Genomic DNA, 14,926 nt, shown 5'->3' on the forward strand with positions numbered 1-14,926 from the left:
GTCAAAACTTACTTTTAGTTCTTCATTTTCTTCTGGAGTTATAGGTACCTGATTGCCAGAATTATCATCTTCATCACCAGTTTAGTCAGACCTTTTTTTGCCTTTTTCCTGTAGGTCTTACATTTGCCACTAATCTCCCAGCTCTTTAGGTTTCTAGATTACTGTCACACTTTGGGATGGAATAAGTAGGGATGTTAAATGTATTCGTTGGTACTACCATTTGTTTATAATAAGGGACTGACCTTGTTTGTGGGCCATGAAGTAGTATAGTAGTAACCAAGAACCACTAGAACCTCACAAGGTCCAGGATGGTATGACAGATTTGGGTATAAATTTGGGTTTGAGAGAGGAGATTTACTGTGTGAGCATGGAGGGATGAGAGGAGTGCAACATTGAATTAATATGGTTAATGGAACCACCAATGTTCTAAATATTTATGACATAAACTTGAAATCTGTGCCCTCACAGGTTAAATCTTGTATTGCATTTTTCTGTATTATTCTGAAAAAATGAATGGAAAATATTTGTGAATTATTCTTGACTCTCCCAAGAACACATTTGTTTTCTATTCCAGTGTTCCTATCTTTCCCCCTTCTCCAGTGGAAAGTATAGATGTGTGATTATATGATTGAAATGGTTTATTATTCTTCACTCTAAATGCATTGTTGTTTACACTCTGCATTCACAATTGCTGTAACAAAGTTTTAAATAATTTATCTTGATAGATGTATTCACTAAGAATCTCTAAATTTACTTAGTTCCACTAAACATTGTAGAATAATATGCTGAACGCTCTTGTGGAAGTATTTAAACTGGATGCTTGAGGTGTAAACATGGCACAAGCCATACGCCCAATGACTCAATGCGGTAATTACGAGCTAAGTTGAATTATTTAGCAGTATTTCTCTTTTTTTTCATAGCCTTTCATGTCCCCTCGGTACCCTGGAGGTCCAAGGCCACCTTTAAGAATACCCAATCAGGTAAGATTTTATCACTGATGCACTCCTGTGGTCCAGGGTGATGGTGCAGTGGTGGGAACAGGGAATGTTGTCTAGTTGGCTACCAGTGGTTCATTGGCTACAAAACTAACTCAGTCCCCTCTCCACCCCATTTTTTCTGACCATTAAATAGTTATTTTGATAAGGTGTGGCCATGCCACTCCCAGCTCACTTTCCTGTGTTTAATTAGTGTCTACATCTCAAAATTTATTGTGTGTTAAGCCTGTTTGCAGAGGGAGGATATAGTTGCCTTGTGTGGTGCTGCATTAACCTCACCCTGCCAATGCTGTCTGCTCTGAGATGAAGGCAGAATGTCCCCATAACTGACTGTTACACTCTGTAAAGCTTCCTAACCACATCCAGCAGTTAGCTCTGAGAATTTTTTTACTTAATTCTATGTAAAATGCATCACTCCCTTCTATTCTTTGTTCACTATATGAAGTATATTTATTTCATAGTAAATACAGAGATTATTGCTGAGAAACAGATATCATGAAGTGCTCTATGGCTCTTACAGACAGTCTGATGACTTTATAAAAGCATCAGATTTCCAATTTTCTCTCATCTATATCAAAAGATATGCATACCAGTGTAACAAGAATGAGTAATGAGCTGCTGTTCGTCAGCAGAGACCTTTATTGGCCCATCTGTGAAAAGATGGTTCAGGAAGCCGTTAGCATTTGTACTCTTAAGTTCTCCATAGTGCAGATAGAGGAGGAGAAAGCAGTTGTCAGCAAATGAAGAGTTAAAGATAAACAGACAGAAAAATATCAGTGGAGCTCTGAAAGAAAAACTGGGTCGTTTACAATATTGGGAAGGTTTGATGGGGTAGATGGAATGGGTGTTTTGGTCCAGTTTAGACTTCCAGGACTGCCTTTCTTGTTGTCACAGCTTGATAAGGAGACTTTCATGCCCCAGCCTCAGTTCTGGGTATTTTTCTTATCTGTATAACACAATGCCAAGAAACTTGTCTTTAGCACTGGCACAATATTGCCAGAAATTATCAAGTTTAAATTTTAGTGAGCTGGATATATCACGTGGCAAGATGTTTTCAGGTATTTCTCTACATCAAACATGGTGATGTTTGGGAGCAGGATAAGTTACCTGTACCATAACTACTTTCCCACAAGGGAGATGGGTGGCTTGATTAACCTTGCTGAAGTGATCATCAAGGAACAACGTAAGAGTGCAGTGTCATTGGCACTTTATTTAAATATTTGCTACTGACATACTGTCACTCAGTACAAAATATCTGCCTGAGTTTTGTACGTTTCAGTAATATCTTAGCCAAAGATATACCACTGTTTGGATTTTAGATATTCTTTGTTTCTCTGTGTTTCTGAACACTGTAAATACTGACAGGTAGAAACTGGATTTGGTGAGTGCTGTGAAAGTCCTGCCAACCTGCAGTTTTAGTTTCGGAAGTGTTTTTGTCTGCATGTTGTGATATTTTCAGTTCAGAGCTGTAACATAATCTCAGTGAATTACAGCTCTTGCAATTCATTTACATTATGCCGTGTGCATGAATTACTGCTTTTAACAACACTGCCATTATTTAAGTTACAGTATAGATGGGCAGTGTGTAGAAGTAATAAACTATTGTAGTGCAGCTTTAAGGCTGAAATTTTGATTAGATGGGAGTCAGTAAAAATCAGAGTTAAAATTCCCACTGTTACTATATTACTTAATGCCTTGCAGTAGGGACTGTGTTTCTTAGGCAAAGAAGGTTAACACAGGGCATGTGCACACAGGGCATGTGCACACAGCGCAGTGCGGTGCTGTGTAAGAGTTACCTGAGCTAGATCTAGGCTTTGTATCAAGGAAAGTTAGTACCTACCGGGTGTCACGTGAGTGCCCCTAAGTTGCCTTCAGTACTCGATCACATCCTATGAGATCAAGCCCCACAAGGGTATTTGCTGTTGGCAATGCATTGTGCTGTGCAGGTACACTTGATTTTCTTGAAAAGTGGTATGACGTGTTAGAAAGGAATTGGTAGTCCCTCATGTAATGATGTCCTGTGTAGTGACTGCATGAGTTAAGTCTTCGGTCATGTGTGCTCGCAGCAGCAAATGCCTCTATGTCCGTGTATGTCACCTGCCATCTCTGGCAGAAGTGACCAGTTCCTGCTTTGCTAGTATTTGACACTTCTCCGTGCACATCATGTAGCCTTCTTACGTATTGTCCAGACTTCTAGCCACTGAAGTACATGTATGTAAAACTCTGATTTAAATTATGTCATCTCAGATTATTTATTCCTTTAAACTTGCAGTGCAGTACCATTTGACTGTGTTACCTTTGAGGTAATAACGTGCATCATAATTTTTTATTTCCTACCTCTTGTGGACACAAACTGTGTAATATTTGCGATAGGTTCCCCTTTGTATGTATCCAAGACTACTACAGTATTTCCACATCAAGAGTAACTTAGCCATTCCCACGGTAAGCAATACCTGTACCTGTAAGCCTGAATAGCTTACTTTCATAGGAACAGATTTACTCATTCTGGATACATTTTTAGTGAAAAAGTTGTTTTGAAATGCTGAATAGCACCTAATGGATCAGCTACAAAGATCCATTCATAAAAACATTTTTCTAGTTGTACTAAACTATAAGTAAGAAATTAGCCTTAAACCTACTTCAGTTACTATAAATCCAAATGGCAGATTAAAATGTGGGGGCATAAAAACAATGTGTTTGATTTGGACCAGAGGTGAAGTAACAACACAGTGTACCTTCCTGCTTGAAGGCAAGATTTAGGAGCAAGTTTTGTGACTGTTGTTATTTCCCATAGCTGAATAATAAGCTTATCTTGGCACTGATGCCCTTCAAGAGTAAGGCACATTGGAAGATAAAATGCCCCCCACGTCACAGCCCTAATTAACCATACCCTGTGAATCCTGTGCAGTTGGCTCAGTTATGGCTCACTGTTAGAGAGTATCAGTGTCTGCATCCTGACCTCTTAAAATAATGGTTAAAAGGGAGAATGGTAGCAATATAAGCTTTGAATAAATTGCCATGTCCCCAAGAAAAAGGCAGTGCTTGGAGGTGAAATAATAGGTAAGCTGAAGGGAAGGAGGGGGGGGGGGGGGCGGCAAATGAGGCTACTGAATTTTGGAAACTCTTTATACATAATTCCACAGAAGTCCAAGACTTTGTCCATGCAAATGCATATCAGGGTCGCCGGAGATTTAGGACTTTCAGTTTAGTTAGGCGCTTAGGACATTTAGTTAGGGTGTTTAGGAAAGCTAACTCTTCCACATTACTCTTGACTGAGAAGAAACAACGGGGAATTAAAAACAAAATATCTGCATTATGTCTTTAACGAAATTTCAAAGTGTTATATGCTTTTAACATGGTTTCTATGCCTGCAGGCACTTGGAGGTGTCCCAGGAAGTCAGCCATTATTGCCTAGTGGGATGGACCCAACACGGCAGCAAGGTGAATGAAATAATTATTTGGACCATTTAAGTACTTTCTTTCCAAACTTGCATCTTTCTTTCTGTGTTTCAAAGCTGACTGAAGCTTTTTAAGCTTTTTGTTAATTAAAAAGGAATGGTTTGTTAAAGTTGTTTTAGAAGATGCTTGTGTATTGCATAGTTTTTTAAGTTGCATGATTTTATTTGCAGGGCATCCAAACATGGGTGGGCCAATGCAGAGAATGACTCCTCCAAGGGGAATGGTTCCTTTAGGACCACAGGTACCTTCCACAGATAGATACTTCTTTTTATTAATAGCCCTATACTTATACTATATTACTTTGGCATTCCATAGCTTGAAGATGGCCAGGATTTGTTCTTCTAATCGCATTTTAAAATAAACTTTCTGTTTTACAAAAACAAATGCTGAGTTGCAGGTGTACAAAGTCTAAAATGAAAACATCAGTTGTTTTAATTAAGATTTCAAATTAAAAGAGGAAACCCTTAACTTCCTTATTTCAGAAGCGTTATGTTCGTCCTACAGCCAGTGGATGGTGTAATCAAAGGCTGATATTTGTAAAGGAGACCAAGAACCGAGTAGGTGTTACCTCATCCTCCCAGCTTAATTGATTATGCTGTTTAGGAGGAAAGGTTTAATACTTCTAACTTAGGCAAACTCTTTGTACCAAAAATACCCCTCAAAATTCTGTAAAGTTTTTCTTTCATCCACTATTGATATAGATTTTTGGTGAGTGGTAGAGAGATTTTAATGTAAAATGAGAAGTTCATGCTGCAATTTCTCCCCCTTGTCAATCACAGTCATCTCTAGCTCTGTTTTTGAGGAGCAAAGCAACCTTGAATTGCAAGAATCAGCCTTCTCCATGGTGCTGACCTGGTCGTAATTGTTCATAGGCTCTTTCTTCACAAGTGTGAAAATATGGGTTAATATTTGTTAGTATTACATTTCAATGGTAAACTAAGGTAGAAAACAAACTAATTTTTATGCATACCTGAAATATGAATCTGAAAGATTATTCTGTATTTTGTCAGTGCACTCAGTGAGAGAAAATTTAGGTGGTGGTGTTTCATACCAGGGTTGCCATTATTTTGTTTTACAGTGTGCTTGTTGTGCCCACACTTTGCATTTTTACTTCCCCGTTTCAGATAATCTCTCTAGTGGCTTCTTTGTTCCTTGGAATAGCAACTGAATTTTAAATGATTAAATAGCTTTGCCTTTCAAATCTGTTCCTAACTGTCTTTACAGTCTTGGGTCTTCTTGGTAGAAACCAGTTGTGCAGTTCTACACAATATCTGCTGTGTAACCAACAAACCATTATTAAATACATTTGTTATTTTTTCTGTAGCATTGAAGTATATTTAGCACTTGCCTTTTGGAGGAAAAAGAGGAGCTTTGCAATGCTGCCATATGAGATTGAGCTGATACTTTATGCAGCAACATTAGTCACACAGCAGGCAAATCTCATGCCAGTTTTTATAAGGATAATTTTTCCATTTTTGCTGCCTCTTAAAATCCAGTGTTTCTCTAAGGTTCTTCTTTCTTGTGCTGAACATCCTCTTAAAATGGGGAAAAATGCGTAATCTACGCAAAATTAAGTTCACAAATCAATCTTTTCTATAAACGGATCATCATCTATCTTTGCATCTGGCATTTAGTATCTTCTTAGAATGCAGTTCTGCAACCAAATTTGATGAATCTTTCACACCTACTTTTAACATTCTCTTGCTACAGTGCTGTAAAGTTGACTTGGGTGTGCCCTTAGTGGGAGGCCCTGCTACTTGCTGCACAGGCAATCAACTTCCAAACGCTTAATGTGCTCATACAGAAATGCTTATGTCCAGTATAGCAAGTATAGTATGTGTATGCTTGAAAACTTACAAGTTTTCAAAAATTTACCTCAGTTTTGTATTTTATGATTCTAGACTGTTTCAAACTAAATAACATGAAACAAAAAGAAGTGGATGGTTGTAAATGCTTGAATCTATTAAAAGCTCCAAAGAATTAGGTTCAGGCTTTTTTCAAGCTGTAGTTAAGCTAGGTGAATGGGACACTACCTCCAATCTGTGACCGCTACTTCTCCCCGTTCTTCCTATCTGCTGGTGAGCCTCCCCCATGGTCCCTAGTGCTTTCTAGCCAAAAATAATCAGATAAATATCTTAAATATTTAAGAAAAAACCTCTTTGCTAATCTGGCTCATTTTGGCCACCTGATGTTAGCAAGCACTTGTATGAACAACTCAACTGCCAGACAAACAGTGGTGGTGACTTTGGGTAAAAAGCTGTAAGGAACAAATTGGGGCACTAACTTCTGCAAAGAGCATAGCTGCAGCTGAAGGAACATCTATTGGTAGCCTTAATGAAGGCACTCTTATTTTAGGACGAAGGAGTACATTTGATTAGAATTAGCAGTAATTAGAAGTACATTTGATTAGGAATCTTCCCGTCCTGCAGGATTCCATAAAGATCTTTAACCCCAGTCCACACAAATGATTCCTGAATTAAAATAAAGAGGGGAGTTACTCGACACAACAAACAGGGAGATGGCTCTGCCCTCCACATCAAGATGGATAAATGAAATAAAACAGATACAGGACTGCTGTTTTGTTACAGTCAGACTGTGTTCTCTTCCAGATCCAGTAGTGCCAGCTGGGGATGTTACTGTGCCCAGCTGCTTTGACTACCAACCAGTTACTGCCCTACAGTTCTGACAGAGGAGTTGCTCAGGCAAAATCATCTAGGATAACCTAGGTTAAACAGACGGTTTGAGTTAATCTGGCTGACTTTTGCCTGAGCATGCACACCAATCAGTCTACCAGCTGCACACAAAAAAGGCAGGAGTGAGTAGTGACTGATGACCAGCAGCTGTGGATAATACTGTCTTCAGATGGCTGGGTCTGGAAGAGGGCATCTGCAGCCTCTGGGTGTACTCTTACAAACCAGCTTTAGATGGGACACTTTAAGTGTTGTTAACAATGAAGAAAATTTTAAGTTTGGGGGGTTTGTTTGCAGCAACAGAACCTCCTCTCCTAGTTGTAGATCAGTTCTAGATTGGTTCTGGATAACTGACATGTCATATCAGTCAAGGTATAAACAGCACCAGACCCGCACTTTGAATATCACTGTTGGATCTCTCACATGTATTCATGACTTCGTGTTTACATGGTTTTGTGAATCAGACCAATATAGAGAACAGCCTTAAGCCTTGGTCATGTAGTTTATGCAGTTTGTAATATACTATACATGAAATAGAGTGCATAAGTTTTATTATTGGAAAATAGACTGCAACAATGACCTAAATTTTTTTAAAGTAAATCACTTTTTTGTTCCACCCATCCTTCCAAAAAGCACAGCTGTTCATTTTAGAGAATTTACTGTTATCCATTCTTTTGAAATATCAGAAAAATGTAGCAGGATTAACACAGATTAGGGAGTGCATTATGATTGTGAGGTGAGGCAGACTGTTCTGCTTGTATTCCTCTGAATAAAAATAGGTATAATTTAGTTTTTCATGTAAATAGTACAGTTAAACTTTTGTCATAATATCAGAGGGTAAACTCATATTTATAGGCATTGGGCAATTCATTTGTTGGCATCGCTATGACATTCATTATCTTGTTAAAAACTTTTCATATTAGTTACCATAGACTTATTAGAATTGACTGAATAGAAGAGAAATGTAATGTTTATGCTGTATGTTATAAAAGTGATATCATATGGTATAATTTTATACAAGCATTTGTTGATATCCTAACAAAATCTAATTAAAATAATTCTATTTAAATTCCATGATGTAGAAGTCCTAGAATCTAAGTCCAGGTTTCTGATTTTGAATGAGCTCCCTTGGTATAAAAGTTGAATACATTGTAAAACCTGCCCCTTGCTGGCCGTTGACTTGACCTCTATATGTGTAAATAATTCCTCCTGAAACAATTGACATTTTAAGTATTCTTAGTCTATTTCTATTGTTTGTAATTGTTTCTCCTTGGGGTTAACAGTATTATTTTTTTAAGTCAACAATGGAAACTCCTGAAAGAATGAATTACATTGGCCTATCCAGTCAGCAGTTATGTAGGGATATCATTAACCTGCTGTCCTTTCTTTCCCCCTCCTCTTTGGTTTTGTTTTTTTGTTTTGTGGTAGTCTGACCCTTGGTTATCATTGCAGAACTATGGAGGTGCAATGAGACCCCCACTGAATGCTTTAGGTGGCCCGGGGATGCCTGGAATGAACATGTAAGCACAATAATAAAATCTTATAATATTTAGAAAAATCATTATTTCATTGTAGAAGTAACATTTGGGGTACATAAGACAAGGAGAACGTGCTTTGATAAGTAACATGCTTTGATGACTAATAACTGCAATTTAAGAAAATGAACCCTCAGCAGTTTCCTTTTCTGTATTTATCTCTTACAGGCACCTTTGCTGTCCCTACAAGTCTGTACAAATACTCAGTTTCTTTCACAGGTCAAAGTTCAAATATTGGGAATATTTTGTCAGTATAGTCACTGGTATATCCTTGTATGAATTTTTTTAAAAAATGACATTATTCACATTTATGTTTTTACTTTACTGATTAAATATTTTGTAAAGAATGGTACAAGCATGGTTCTTTTCTGCAAAATAAAGAAGTACTTTATTTTAGCAAAATAAAACCATTGTCTGGAACTATTTATAAAAAAAGACATATTTGAAAGAAGCGTAGATGATCTCTCTCTGTTGCTGTTTTTGTTTCCAGAACTACATTTATTTCCACTCTAAACAGATAGAAGAGTATCGCAGATATGAGTGTAAGGTTTTCAGTGTTTGTATGTACTTCTGGGAGTGGATCATAATTTGTAAAAATTGATATAGACTGAGTTCAGTTAAGATATACTGATTTATTCCAGGCATGGATTTAGTCATGGGAGCCTTTTATACCTGTAGACAACCTCCCTTTCTAAGTGCATAGAAAAGTTTCAGATGTAAAATTAGTGTATCTAGATTAGACTAGACTTAAGCTGAGGATTTTAGCACAGGAATTGGACCAACACGAGCAGTCTTCTGCACTTTAGATAAATCTTTTGTGTGCTTGGAGTGGCTTACGTGATTAGCAAGCCTGGGAAAAAAAAAAAAGATGTTCCTTGTATTGTTTAGATTTCTGTAAGAGATTCACTAATTTTAATGGGCTGCTATAGCTACCTTTAACATACCACAGACCAGAGATTATCAAGTCATTCCTGTATCATGTCCCTACCTCTACTGAAGTGAGTACATTTTTTCATAGCCAGCATTTTGCAGATCCTGGGGTGGTCACAGAAGGCAGTACAGTGGTCCGGCTATCAAGACATTAGAATCATTTTACAACCTAAAGCAGAGAACATGTTCTTTTCTTACTCCTTTCACACCTTTGTCTTTCAAGCATGAGTTTTCACCAGATTGACACAGAAAACAACGTGAAGATTTATATTCTCTTGTTACCATTATATCATAGATACCCATTTTTACTCTTATTTTCATAGGAGACAAAAAGGAAAGATGGTAATTTTCATTTCAAGTAAAGAGTTACCAACCTGAAAAAGTAAAAGTGATATTAAGATAGATAATAGCATTAAAAAAAATCTAATCCACCATATCTTTAATTTCTTCCAGTTTCCAGACATACCTGGACTTCTTGAAGCAAATAAAATCAAATGTAAAATTGGGTGTTACTCTAACATAGACATCATATATTGGGCTCAAGAGAATTCTAGGAACCTTCCCAAGGATAGGCATTTCTACTTCCTAAATAAAATTGATGTAGAAAAAATATTTAGGTATTTGGAATTCAGTGTGAGTGTAATATAAGCACTACAGAGATTGTCCTCAGGAGACAACTGAATTCTAAGAAAAGCAAATTAACTTTCTAAATTAAAATGTTGTAGAAGTAAAATTGAGGATAGATATTTTGAGGCTACTTATCCTCATAAATGAGAGTTCATATAGGAAAAATAAGAAAACAGGTTGCTGGATGACAAAAAGAATCCCTGGTCTGCCAGAAAGAGAGAAGATGGGTTGAAATACTAACATTTCCATATTGCAGCATTTAATAAGCACATTTCATCTTGAGTTGGCCAGTAAACATACATAGATCACGTTTTAGTTCAGTGATGTGGGAAATACATTTTCCTTTGAACTTATATGTCCTCTTGAAGGGTACACCATGAATTGGCGTCCTTTACTGGGCAAATTCATGAACTTTAATACAGTATATGATCTTCTGAGAAGAACAAGGTGTGAAGCAATAATTAGGAAGTAGGTAACCATAGCTGTCCCCATGTCTTACCAGGCATACACTGCACTCCTTTACATTTCTTACAAACTCATGTTTACTCCAGCTCAGCTGAAAGTGGGAATAGAATACTTTCCTGGTTTTGAACAAGACTTCATACTGTCCCTTTGCTTATTACAGTGCACTTTAAAGACATAAGAGAGTCCAAACTGCTAGTACTGGAATATTATGTTATAGCATATCCTGACCTCTGTTACATGCTGAATTACAGACTGTTGTAAGGAGCTTCATTATTGTGTGCCTGAGTACATGAATAATTGTTTTACCGTAAAGCTGAGTATTTTTTTTCCTCTGTCAAATGGAGTGACATATACTGATCAAAAGGAAAACAAAGGGCTTGCTATTGTCTGGGTTTCTTTTGTATTTCTAGGACAGCAGGGTTTTTTTCTTACTGTAAAGTTACTGCTGTCAAAGTTGTCCTTACATCAAAATTTTAGTGAAGACTCGTTGCCTGGTCAATTCCAGCATTCAGGATTAGTCAGAGTGCATCCAAGGATAACCTGTGGGCAATGGCAATAGATGGACCCATCTGTGTTAAAAGCATTCTATGTATTATCCCTTACAATTTATCTAATGCACAATGCTAAGAAATAACAGTGTAAGTCATTTAGTGTACTTATATTTCTAGGAAACAGGATAACTATACATAAGGCTATTGCCTTATAGTAATGTACATTTGTCTTTATATATCCAAATCTTTTTCTTACATGAAAATTTTTCAGTGTTCTATTCAATATTTTTGCATTTTTCGCCATGTTAAAATATAAAAATATGTACTCTCCAAAAACACTTGCCATTTAAAATCCAGCTCTTTCTCCTCAGAAAGTGTGAAAGGAAGCTGTTTTGGTTAAGAGCAGAATATCTGCCAAATATAATTTTACATTTTTCTGGATGAAAAAGTGTTCTTTATTGTCAAAAATGGCAACAACCAGCTCGAGAGCTCATAGACAGTATTTCAGTGCAGAAGCATATCCTCCACAAATGTAGTACTGCTAAATAACTGCTTGCTCCGTCAAAACTAATGCCTGTCAGATTACTGTTTGAAACCACTGATACATATCCTATGTTATTCGACAAAATAACTATTTAGATATAAGGTTTTAAGCTGAAAATTGGTGTAGCCATTTTTAGTAAGATTTTATTTTTGTGGAAAAATGCCCTTTTTGGAACAAAATGGCAAATCTCGGGGAGCAGCGTTACATTTCACTGGCACTTTTTAATAGCCCGTGTGACCTGTAGTGCTGTCTGAAGTGCTAAGAATATCTCAGTCATGCCTGAAAAGAAAAAAAAAGTGATTTTGTTTTTTAACTTCAATTCACAAACTTGTGTCTAGATGTTTGATTTCCTGATAGAATATATTTGCCCCTTTGGAAACTGAAATTTCATACTTTATTTTTTCAAGAACAAGGATCGACACTGTAGGACTAACTTCAAGGATAAAATGCAGGTGTAAATATTCATAGCAATAGATACTTCATAAATTACTCTATTTTGGAATTGATACATTCAAATGTTTTATGGCTGTTGATGCTTTCAAAATAAACATTTAACAAAGGGAAAAAATCCTGCTTGCATTGCACTGAAAAAAAATTGCAGGTAGCTTTTTTTTTTATGTGTGTTTTATAAGCTAACAACATTTGGCTCCACAAAACCCATATGGCTTTCCAGCAGAATCTGCTACAGTGTTTTCTAAGTCTATACTTAGAGCTGTCCATGGCTTCCATTAAATTTGCAAATTCTAACAGCTCTTTAGATGAAAGGTGAGTTTCCCAGTCTCCTTGTATGGCCTGTCTAAACTTTCATGTTGCTGTGGCTTAACCCAATCGTGTATCTGAGTTGGCTTTGTAACATCTCTGTAGTTCAGAGTAATCTGCAGTGTTGTCAGAGCTATTTTTCGTTTGATGCTTATTGCTAGATGTATTTGAGTCACTTAATGTCACACAAACAAGTGCAGGGTTTTGGGGTGAAACTAGACTTCAAGTGTTGTTACAAGTATTCCTGATTTCTCTGAAAAGGAGAATACAATAAACCAAATATCGTACATAGGAAAAAGAACAGGGTTTTTTTTTGCGGGGGGAGAAGAACACCTAATATTTCACCTTGCAATTGTTAGTGGAGGAAAAATAGCTGAATATTTGACCTGAGGAGCATGAGCATTGTAAGTGAGTACTGTGAGTCCATTTCCTTGCTTTGCCTCCCCTCCTCCCAATGAATAAGGCAGAAAAGACCCTTACCTACATTCTGTTTTCCAACTGTCCAAAAATAATGTCAGCTGAAATAAATCAATTTTCACTTGATTTATTTCAGTTGATTGTTTGAACTAATTTCTTTATAGTATCATCAACAATGTAATAAAAAGAAAAAGATGCAATATTAAATCCCTGGGGCAACATATCTACTTAATAGGTTTTATTTTTGCAAGACTTTAAAATAGATAGAAAACTTCCTGAACTCATTAATAAAGCCTGCTTTTTTCTCTATATTTAAATCACTCTCCCATGTCTGGTAAGTTGTGGTGGCTAATGTTACTTTTCTAAAGCTAATGAGGCCAAAATGCCATTTTAAATGCAAAACTTTGGTCATCTGCTCTGCCTCTCAGTTGTCAGGGTCTTCAAAAAGTGACTTTGTCTTATTTATAAATAACTAGAAGTTCTTAATGCTCCCAGGAATAATTATGGTTATTGAGATGTTATGACTGTAAACATGGAGATTTTACCTCCCATATGGCTTAGTTCCCTCAGGACTGTTAAAAGACGAAGCCTAACCACCAAACTATTTTTCTGAGCTCAGCTAAGAGTGAGAAACTTAAAATAACAGCAAGAGTTGTGAAAAAAACGTGCTTTATCTGGATGATGTTTCCTTTTCTCTTTTCCCCATTCCCTTCTGCTTTTAGTACCCCTCTGATGTCTCATCAGAGTTGGCTTTATCGAACAGGTCTTCTGCCTGTGAAACACTCTTGTCCCTCCTGCCAGGGACCTGCCACTTAAACATCCGTACACCATTTGGGCCAAGTGTAACAAGAATGTCTGAAAAGTCTGAAATTTCCGTTTTCCCTGCTGTATGATGTTTCATATTTCTGTGACTTCTATGGAGATATGTAGCCTTAGTGAAGTAGCAAAGTGGTTTTAGATACATAACTAGGCATACGTTTAAAGCGTATGTATAAAATGGCATGTTTTCAATTTTTAATACATGAGATTTATTATTGTTATTATTATTATTGTCAGATACAGGTTATAGCAACATATTTTCTGTGGCTTGTTCTTTTAAAAAATAGGTTTCCACAAAACATTTATAAGATATTAGGATCACTTTCACTAATGAAACCTTACTATACTAGATCCATGCATCCTCAATTCTTCAGGGAGGTACTTAATTATGTAAGCAAGAGTACTGTTTCAATGACTGGAATTAGACTTACATTTCAGTACCTTTCTGTCTTTGTCTCTACTCTTAAGTAGACTTCTGTGTGTGTGATACTTCCTCCAAATATTTTTTAAAAGGTTATCACCCCCCGTGAGAACTTACAGAATTTGGGAACTTGTTTGTTACACTTTGAAAAACTTCTGTGCCACTTTAAAATATTGCACCTATGTAACACAAAGTTAAATTCTTTGTGAAGAGAAGGAAAGCACTTCAAGAGACACAAATTTGCAATGTCTTTCAAATCTTTCCATTTCCATTTAAAAGGGGAATGTCTGGCACTTCCTAAATTTGCAAGGGTTTGGGACCTATGCAGAACTGTGCCATCTCCACTGTAGCCTCTGACAGTGTGGCTGCTGCGGAAGGACTTCTATGGCGCTATTCTGGCAGGTCCTGTCCTGAAGAGTACAGAAGTACCAGAATGAGTCAGGAACTGAAGTGTCTTAAATGTGAGTGGCAAGGTTGTAATAAATAAATAAATAAATAATCTTTAATCAACTCATAAACTGATTAAATGGTAATGGTAGTGCAACAATGAGAATTTTGCTATAGCATTATAACTTGGTGTAGTTATGGTTTATATACACTTTAATTTGAAAAAAGCCATCTCCTTCCTTGCTCTGGAAACAGATTATTTTGATATGCTTCCTCAGAGCTGGTCAGAAGACGGAGATGGTTCTGTGTCTCATCTTTCATCTTCTGTTACAGGGGTCCTGGGGGTGGTAGACCTTGGCCAAACCCAACCAATGCCAATTCTGTAAG

At 36.8% G+C, this 14,926-nt stretch overlaps 1 protein-coding gene across 6 annotated transcripts in view; it reads left to right on the forward strand.

Annotated features, from left to right (window-relative positions):
• SSBP2 (single stranded DNA binding protein 2) overlaps nucleotides 1-14,926 on the forward strand; it is a 196,161-nt gene that overhangs the window by 145,281 nt on the left and 35,954 nt on the right. For all 6 annotated transcript variants that reach the window (XM_049796417.1, XM_049796413.1, XM_049796412.1 and 3 more), the window contains 5 exons: nucleotides 921-980; nucleotides 4,370-4,436; nucleotides 4,625-4,695; nucleotides 8,597-8,664; nucleotides 14,873-14,921. In XM_049796417.1, the coding sequence (XP_049652374.1) occupies nucleotides 927-980; nucleotides 4,370-4,436; nucleotides 4,625-4,695; nucleotides 8,597-8,664; nucleotides 14,873-14,921 (309 nt within the window). In that variant the 5' untranslated portion in view covers nucleotides 921-926. The remainder of the gene's footprint in view (nucleotides 1-920; nucleotides 981-4,369; nucleotides 4,437-4,624; nucleotides 4,696-8,596; nucleotides 8,665-14,872; nucleotides 14,922-14,926) is intronic.

The sequence above is a fragment of the Accipiter gentilis genome, chromosome Z, assembly GCF_929443795.1.
Source record: "Accipiter gentilis chromosome Z, bAccGen1.1, whole genome shotgun sequence".
NCBI lineage: Eukaryota > Metazoa > Chordata > Aves > Accipitriformes > Accipitridae > Astur > Astur gentilis.